The following is a 9,382-nucleotide window of genomic DNA, read 5'->3' as shown; positions in this document are numbered from 1 at the left end:
GTCCCTTACCTTGCCAAATCTCACCCTAACGGCTGTTCGCCAGTCGGAGTTGGCAAGGAGAGTTAGGTGCGGACTCCTCATCCCTAACATCGATAACTCGTCCTGGGAAAACGTCCAAGAGGCAGCTATTGGACTTAAGTACCAGAACGGGTGGGCCAAGGTTACCTCTTGGTCCATTATCGAGATACTGCGACAAGACCAAGGGTGGTTTGTCGCATTCACAATCCCCGAGGAACTCGTCCCTGCCTTCATGGAAAGGGGCAGAGCCCTGAGCTGTGGGATGGGCACGATCTATCTCAAGTTCAGGGGTCCTGGGGGTAAATATGTGGACCAACCGCCCGCCCCGCAGGGTACTACCCTAGGGACCGCGAGCGTAGTGGTCCCGGACCAACAGGCCATGGGCACCACCCCCGTGCAGTTTGCATCTGCCTCCGGGGAGAAGGACGCCCCCGTCGACATCCAAGCTGACGACGACCGAACTCTCGGAGGATGAACTCCTCGGCATTGGTGAGGGACCTGCCGAGGCACCACCCGAGGGCGAGGACTTGACGGCATGGATAGAGACGGGGTTGGCCGACATGTTGAAGGAGGGAGGGGAGATGCAGGATGAAGCCCCTACCACCGTCAACATGGACACCGACTAAGGTGCTCCAAGCAAACCTCCAGCACAGCGTGGCCGCTACGGCCCAACTGAGACGCTGTCTGGAAGGTTTGCCAACAGCCGTTGCCCTCCTGCAAGAACCTTGGACGGGCAGCGGACACATACGAGGGCTCTCCAACACCAAAGGTAAGCTCTATTACTCCACGATGCATGCCATCCCTAGGGCATGCATTCTAACTACAAACAATATTTGTGCACAACAGCTCACTGAATTTTGTTCCAGAGATCTGTGCGCGATTAAACTACAAGTTCCAATGCCAACAGGCTGTCGCGACCTAGTCCTCGTCTCGGCTTACATGCCCGGGGAGGACGAGCCACCGCCACTCGAACTACAACGACTGGTCAGCCACTGCGAGAGAACAGGCCTCGCAATCATCATCGGGGCCGACTCTAACGCGCATCACCCTTTGTGGGGTATGGAGACCAGTAACAACAGAGGTAAGACACTTGTGGAATATCTCGTGACTACCAATCTAAACATTCAAAATATAGGTGCTGAACCAACATTTGTAAACAGACGATGCAGGACAATCATTGACTTGACTCTCGCCTCAGAGGAGGTAGGCGAACTCATCACGGAATGGCATGTCTCTCCGGAGGCCTCTTGCTCAGACCACAGATGGATTCGTTTCAACCTACAAGTATCAGATGACATTCCAGCAACTCGCAGAAACCCCAAAAAGACGGACAGGTTAGCATTTAGGACAACCCTGAGTGAAAACCTGGACAAGTCCCGTCTATCGGCCGAACCTCGGGAACCGGCCCAAATAGAACACCAGGTAAACGTCTTGACTGACGCCCTTATAGACAGCTACCAAAAAGCATGCCCATTAAACCCGCCAGCCAGAACTGCTATAGTCGGACACAACTGGTGGGGCCCCGAACTAGAGAGACTCCGTCGAAAGACCAGGAAGCTCTTCAACAGGGCAATGAACACGACGGCCGAGGTGGACTGGGACAACTACTACGAAACCAAGGCCAGGTACAAACAAAGACTGCGGTACTGGAGATCCCTGTCGTGGAGGAACTTCTGCAGCAGCATCGAAACACTAGACCACGCCAATCGGGTAAGGAAAACCTTAGCATGCAAATCCACGACTCAGCTAGGCTCACTGCGGAAACCCGACGGTACATATACATCCTCTCCTACGGAGACTAAACGCCTACTCCTGGAGACCCATTTTCCGGGATGCGTAAGTCTACCGGACGAAGATCAGCAGGAGGAGGAAGAACATATCACATCAGAGAACAACTGGCAAATGGCTCATAGGATCGTCACCGCTGAAAAACTAAGGTGGGCCATTGACAGCTTTCATCCCTTCAAAGCAGCCGGTCCGGATGGCATCTTCCCAGCCCTCCTACAGTGGGGTTTAGGAATCATCCAGGACAAGCTGAAGAACATTATGGTGGCGTGCCTAGCCTGGGGTTACGTTCCCAAGAAATGGAGGGATGTTAAGGTAATATTCATACCCAAACCAGGTAAGAATGACTACACAGCTTCCAAATCCTTTAGACCCATCAGTCTCACATCATTCCTGTTAAAGGCCCTGGAGAAACTGTGTGACAGAGACCTAAGGGACAGAGCGCTTAAAAACATACCGATGCACATCAATCAGCATGCATACAGCTCAGGTAAATCAACAGAATCGGCGTTACACATGGTAGTAAGCCGCATTGAAAGGGCGATCCATGACAAGGAAATGTGTCTCGGCACATTTATCGATATCGAGGGCGCCTTTGACAAGACCCACTTCAACAGTATAGGGAACGCCCTGGCAAGCCACGGCGTGGAACCTGGACTAATTCAGTGGATCATGAACATGCTAAACAAAAGGACTATAAGGTATGCTGGGGAGCCACAGGCAGTAAAGGCGGTCAGGGGATGCCCTCAAGGGGAGTCCTGTCACCGCTGCTATGGAACCTAGTGGTCAACAACCTCATAACCAAACTGAACGAGGAACGCTTCTATACAATAGGTTACGCAGACGATCTGACGATCTTAATATCAGGTAAATTTGCCAGTACAGTCTGCGATCTCACTCAGTCAGCGCTTCGAATTGTGGAACGCTGGTGCCGAGAATTCGACCTATCAGTCAACCCCACTAAAACAGAAATGGTAATGTTTACTAACAAAAGGTCTCTTGGCAACTTTACCAAACCAAAACTCTTCCAAGCTGAGCTAAATCTAACAGAAGAGGTAAAGTACTTAGGTCTAACCCTCGACAGCAAACTCAGCTGGAACAACCACATCAACAAACGAATAGACAAGGCGGCAGTCGTCTTCTGGCAATGCAGAAGGATGATCGGTAAGAGATGGGGACTCAACCCGAAAATCACCCTCTGGCTCTACAAGACGATAGTCCGGCCAATGCTCTGCTACGGTGCTCTGGTCTGGTGGCCAAGAACAAACCTAGGCAACGTGCGAGACAAACTACAAAGACTCCAAAGGCTCGCATGTGCGGCTACCACTGGCTGCACGAAGTCTACTCCGACGGCAGCCATGGAGGTCATGTTGGGCCTTCCACCGCTATACCTGCACATACAGCAGGAAGCAAGCTTATCAGCGGTAAGGTTAAATACACTCAACATCTGGTCTAACACAGGAGTTCTTCACACAAAATGCCTGGAAAAAGTATACGACGAATTCCCAATCCTCAGGTCAGGTACGGATCGAATTCAAAAACATGTCATCTTCGATAAAAGGTACAAGATACAATTATACGAGGACGACAACTACGAGGGGCTCAATCCCAAGGAGCTTAGAATCTTCACAGATGGGTCGAAAACGGACAACGGGTCGGGCTCTGGGACCTTCTCAGAAGACCTGAACATGTCGATTACCACTCCGCTAGGAGCTCACAACTCGGTCTTCCAAGCTGAGTGCATGGGCATCATTAACGCGGCAGCTGCTATAACTGCAAGGAAGGTAGTAGGATCCTCCATCCGCATACTCTCTGACAGTAGAGCAGTCCTTATGGCTTTAAGGAGCCATTTAACTACATCCAAACTCATACACGAATGCCATAAACGACTAATGGAGGTAAGTCATAAAAACGAGATCATCCTACAATGGATCAAGGGACACAGCGGATCCCGAGGTAATGATGCTGCAGACGAGCTAGCCAGACAGGGGTCGAGTGCGGGGGCCATTGGCCCAGAACCAATTCTCCCGATACCATTCAGCAAGGTACGCTCAATGCTACTATCATATACAGGGAAACTACACACAGCACACTGGCTAAACCAGACTGGATGCAGGCAAGCGAAAATGGCCATGCCCAGCATCAGTGAAAAACTCACAAGAACGCTCCTTCAACTAGGGAAGGTCCGTCTGAGAATGGTAACCAGTGTCATAACAGGTCATGGACTATTTAACAAACATCTTTTCATAACAGGTGCTACGGACAGTCCCCTGTGCCGAGGGTGCATGGAGACAGAGGAAACAGCTGCTCACGTGGTGCTGGAGTGCATCGGGGTGGCTCCATACAGGGCAAAATATCTCGGATCTCCGAGAGACCTCCCCGAGGTCCTACTCAACATCAAGGGTCTGGTAGGATTTCTCGAGGAGTTGGGATGGCAGGACTAGCCAACCCCTCCCTCTTATCACGCAAAATAGGCGCTAGACGTCGAGTTGCGGAAAATCGCCCGTTCTACAATACAATACAATATGTTGACAACAGTAAGATAGGTTTTCATTCCGAAAATCCAAGGCCAATAAAGGGTGTCAATTGGCAGTGTCCATGGTGTAGGTCATCATCATCCTCCTTGCGTTATCCCGGCATTTGCCACGGCTCATGGGAGCCTGGGGTTCGCTATGTAGGTCTACATAATATACAGAGTGGGGCCTGTAACAAAGGCGAATAATTGAACTCTAGGCTATTCTCCTTATACTAATCAACATTTGTTCGGCGACTTTTAAAAATAACTTGTATTTTGATTTTTATCACCCTTGAAAGTTTTTTCTTAGAGGTAATGTATTGCGAATTCTGTTAAGTCTAAAGTGTGACAGACAACGTCAATGACAACAATGTACGCATTGAAGCTAATATTTATTTTGTATGAAAAATTAAAAATTTAAAGACTTCATAATTTTTAAAAGTCACTGAACAAGTTGATCAGTATAAGGAGAATAGCCTACAATTCAATTCTTCGCCTTTGTTACAGGCCCCACTCTGTATTAGGTAATACGTAAATCAGATTGACGTGTTTTATAATACAGTCTCAATACTAAGTTATAATTGCAAGTATAGTCATGCAGGATACCGCATTAGCTAATTTAAAGTTTTCCCCAGTTAGTCTCATTCCCACTACACTGAAAATACGAGTCAAATCCTGAGAAGAAACTCCTATAAATCTTTTCTACTGTAAGCACGGTGAAAACTAGTTAACGATATAGCTTCTCGCGGTGTAACATTTTTAACACGTCTGGAGTAAGAGCAAAAAGTTGCGGGAACAGTGCTGGGTTCATATTTTATTATTCGTTGGCACGAAGGTGCAATTCACACTTCCTTCCTCTGAGTCGAGTGGATTGCAAGTGATCCCAGGAGTGGAGCTAGTGTTGGCTTCAACTAGTCCTTTATTATAGATATAGGTATCTACATTTTTAACCCCCGACGCAAAAACTACGGGGTGTTATAAGTTTGACGTGTCTGTCTGTCTGTTTATCTGTGTGTGTGTGTCTGTCTGTGGCATCGTAGCTCCCGAACGGATGAACCGATTTCGATTTAGTTTTTTTTATTTGAAAGCTGTGTTAGTCAGGAGTGTTCTTAGCTATGTTTCATGAAAATCGATCCACTAGGTCGCGGTCGGGGGTTTTTCAAAATTTTAATTTTGTGGTTAGGTTATATTACTACAATACTAGGTGAATATACATACCCAACACAACCAATATACAACCCCGAATTTCAGAAAGAAATATTGGCTTCTTCATACAGACGGACAAAGTCCGACCTTGATATTTTCTACGGGAGTGTACTTTTTGTGTTTTATGGGTCATCCCAAATTATCCATAAATTCAGTGTCGGGAAGATCGTCTACCCAGAAAGACCGTCTACTCAATATAACTTTTGTATTTATATATTTATCACTTCTTACACCTCCGAAGGTATACTAGTTTTTCATCCTTAATCCATTGGTCTTCAATAGATATCCCTAGGACGAACACTAGTTAACAAAAAACTTGATTCGTGTTTCGAATTCGACCATCGAATTCAACATGATTACGCAAAAAATTAAAATAAAATAGAAGCAGTTGGAATATTTGTGCATTATGTATGTAACATGTTAATTTAATAATCGTTCTTCCTGTCTAGTATAATTAATGCTCTTAAAACGCGTTCAATTTATTGTTTTATGTCTGAAATATATGTAACTTCGAAATTGTGCCTAGTCGGAAAGACCGGTATATAAGAGCAAGTCACCTTTTTTAGGCTTAATGGGAAATAAGTCGAGTTTAAACGGGTATTGTAGGTTAATTTTAATTATAAGTTTCGGCTTTGCTTTTGTCTGGACCTGATAAAAGTAGGTTATCAACCTCATTTACGGGACATATGACGGTCTTGCCTTGTAAATAGAAATATGCTGATATGTTGAAAATATCAACGTTATTTGTTTTAATATCTATTATATACATTACTCCCTGTTATTACAGAATATAAAAATGAACATGATTTTGATACTTATTTCCATATGAAATTACGCGACAACGAGCACTAGACGATCTTTCCTTACTCAGCGCGTGGGGACGGTCATCCCGCCGAGCCTTAAAAAAAGTGATTTTTATCACATAAGTTTACTTTAATTCACCAAAGTATTATAAAAGCTGTGTAGATTATAAAATCTAGCCCATAGGACCATGCGGATCAATCGAATCCAGACTACTTTAATAGTCTAGTTTTATCCACTCAAACTTTATTGCAAATAAAGTATGCCGGTCTTGCCCGCACTGACCTTAATCAAACTCAGGATGACATATTATATAATCCCCGTGAATTATTACAGGTGGCTAAATAAATAGCCTGTATAAGTACATAAATCATTTTAATATGTATTTTTATAAAACAACTCACTTGAGAAAGAGGATATGAAAATTGGCGCACATGTATAAATCACAAAGGCAATATGATCTCTTAAAAAAAGATGTGTTTTTTTATAGGACATGAAATTGACTATTTAGACTAATGATTACAGACTAATCACATTCTTGTAGCTTTAAAGCGATCCACTAACCAAGTACACTACAAAGTATTTTAGCGCAGGCTCTTAGAACCGAGAAGATTTTCAAAATGTATGCTTGCAATACATACTCAACCATTTGACCAAGACTAAGGAGGTGCTGTTTGTTACCTTAAGACTACATAGAAAGCACGCAAGTGTTTTTGCACGAGTGGAAACAAAATCGCTCATTGAATGTATGTCTTTGTAGTCTGTCTGAATGTCTTTGTAGTTTGATTTATTGGCGAGATTCGGTTAATGTAGAAACAACATTCATTCTGCAAAAGAAATGCATTCGAATCATATATCGCTTGTACAACAATGAGTCCATAAGGCACGTCTTTAAAGAAAATAATTTTCTTACATTAACTGGACTGTATATTTACCAGCTTTGCCTATTTGTGTCGGACAATAAATGTAACTTTTCATTTTTCTCTGAACAACGTGATAATGTGAGATCACAATACAAATATAACATATTGCTCCCGGCAGTCAGAAATGCAGCTTATTGTAAGAGTACATTTATAGCAGCAATCAAAGTTTTCAATCACCTACCCTCAAGTATAAAAATGTTAAGCGGGAAAAAATTCAAGCAACAGCTAAAAGGGTGGTTGATTGATCACGTCTTTTATGATATGCATGAATACTTTATGTATGAGACTAACTAGCATGTGAACCAAATAGCAAGTAGTATTAGTTTTAGCATTAGTTTAAGTAATATTGTATATCCGAAAAGGGTTACCGTTGTGACATATGTTTGTGTAAAAATTGTAATCCATTGTACACGGTAAACAATAAATCATTTCTATTCTATTCTATTTTATTCTATTCTATATGCCCTAAGCAACTCGGGAGGGGGCGCGGCAGTAGGGCGCCGCGCGGCGAGGAGACAATCTCAACGATGGCTCATTCACTGCTGCAACGAGCCGAGCAGAGAATTGAATTGGAAGCAAATGTGCCGTACGAATACGGCCGGCGAATATAAACTGAACCGTTCTCAAGCAGGCGGTCCCAAACCTCGCTGATCAAATTACGAGGGAAATCAGGAAAGCCGCCAGACGAAATCGATTTAATTTATTCACTGACTTTAAATAGCTGTTCAAATTCTTGAACAATTCAGATGTTACCTTTGAATAATTAAGGTTGCGATTAAATATACGCGTCTAAGGTACAAGCGTGAATCAGAGGAAATACTCTATTCGTTTGAAAATAATCTCTGTAGCGAATGTTACTTTGCAGAAGGCCAATACACTCCTACATTTGATATTCCAACGATGTCATTCTGTTATCATTCGCCCATGTGTCTTACTCGTTCCAGTTCATGTCTGAACGAAATGCAAGCATCATGTTAACAATATGCCATCATTTAGATATCGAATTGTACGTTCGAATTTGCCTGCAGGCCTTAAAAGCAGGAAGTATTCTGGTGGTAAATAGTGAAACGGCAACATTTGTTTTAAGCTTTTCGCGGAGATGTGTAAAGAATATATTTGAGCATTTTGCTAGACGGAATTTCGTTGTACTATTTCTGGCTTGTGGCTCTTTGGCTTTAAGTTGTTCAGCTAGAAAATTTGTATGACCCTGAAAATCTGATGGAAAAAAGACTATAATATTATATTTGGAGGAAAGAAAAGGAAAAACCGTGCACGCAGGCACGCATGCTATTGTGGCATGTTGCGGTAGCGAGGCGTGGCTGGGACAGGTATGTAATGAGAAGAGGGTGACGTGGTGACTCTGTCACTCCGTGCTCTTCGCGCTGACTCGACAACTACCTACGTGCCTCGCAGTTACACTTAGTATCTGCGGCGGAGGAAATATTTTTTTACTTCCTTGGCTCGTAAAGTTCGTATTTATATTGGGCGAATGAAATTGCTTTTGCAACCTGACGGCCACTTCGAGCGTATATTTTGATATGTAATAAATTATACTGTCCTAAACTTAGCATTCAGCGAAACGTTTATAAAATAACAGAATTAAAATTAACGTTTCAATCGACTTGTTAACGTGTTTACTAGTCATACGACTATTAAGAGTTATAGGTTGGCACTTACTCGTTGAGTAGAGGACGTAGAGTGCATAGAGTAAAACTGTATAATAAAGCACCTTGAGAAGACATTGGTATAATGTGATACAGAGATAATTTTAAATACCTCGTCAAATCCGGAACTTGTGGATCAACAACATCAGCAACTAATTAGATCTATCTCTAAACACTTCCATGGTTTGGAGCTGAACTTTGTCTACGTTCTCTTGATCGCCTTTACTAAGAGGCACTGATGTGGAACACAAACACGAGAGCAAACACGTTGAGGCTAGTCCTAGCCGCTTGACGCATCTAGGGCGATTTACTCGTAACTGCACGTGCACTTGCTTGCTTAAGAAGTATCGACATATTTCGGTTTACAATACATTATGGAAGGGTGTTTCAGTTTGGAGCGATGATTTATTGATGGAAGATCATACAATATTACAATACTTAGATAATTATAGCCTAAGTATGTAACACTT

At 43.5% G+C, this 9,382-nt stretch overlaps 1 protein-coding gene across 2 annotated transcripts; it reads left to right on the top strand.

Annotated features, from left to right (window-relative positions):
* The first annotated feature begins 452 nt into the window (after nucleotides 1–452).
* Nucleotides 453–4,324, top strand: LOC125227540. 2 transcript variants are annotated; one of them, XM_048131875.1, is made up of 3 exons: nucleotides 453–787; nucleotides 926–1,099; nucleotides 4,057–4,324. In XM_048131875.1, the coding sequence occupies exons 1-3, from the start codon at nucleotides 607–609 to the stop codon at nucleotides 4,245–4,247; spliced, it is 546 nt and encodes a 181-aa protein (XP_047987832.1). In that variant the 5' UTR covers nucleotides 453–606; the 3' UTR covers nucleotides 4,248–4,324. The 2 variants fall into 2 exon arrangements, with proteins under 2 accessions (XP_047987832.1, XP_047987831.1); XM_048131874.1 differs by having other exon boundaries at nucleotides 453–1,099.
* Nucleotides 4,325–9,382: the final 5,058 nt, after the last annotated feature.

Source organism: Leguminivora glycinivorella, chromosome 6 (genome assembly GCF_023078275.1).
Source record: "Leguminivora glycinivorella isolate SPB_JAAS2020 chromosome 6, LegGlyc_1.1, whole genome shotgun sequence".
In the NCBI taxonomy this organism is placed as follows: Eukaryota; Metazoa; Arthropoda; class Insecta; order Lepidoptera; family Tortricidae; genus Leguminivora; species Leguminivora glycinivorella.
The sequence above is the reverse complement of the archived record's forward strand: the minus strand, read 5'-3'. Positions and strand labels throughout refer to the sequence as shown.

What these genes read in the sequence shown, in the direction of transcription:
- LOC125227540 (XM_048131874.1), top strand. Translation starts at nt 607, where the DNA reads ATGAAGCCCCTACCACCGTCAACATGGACACCGACTAAGGTGCTCCAA. An exon ending in GGAGACCAGTAACAACAGAG is followed by an intron (nt 1,100 to 4,056) that starts GTAAGACACTTG and finishes TTTTCATAACAG; the next exon opens with GTGCTACGGACAGTCCCCTG.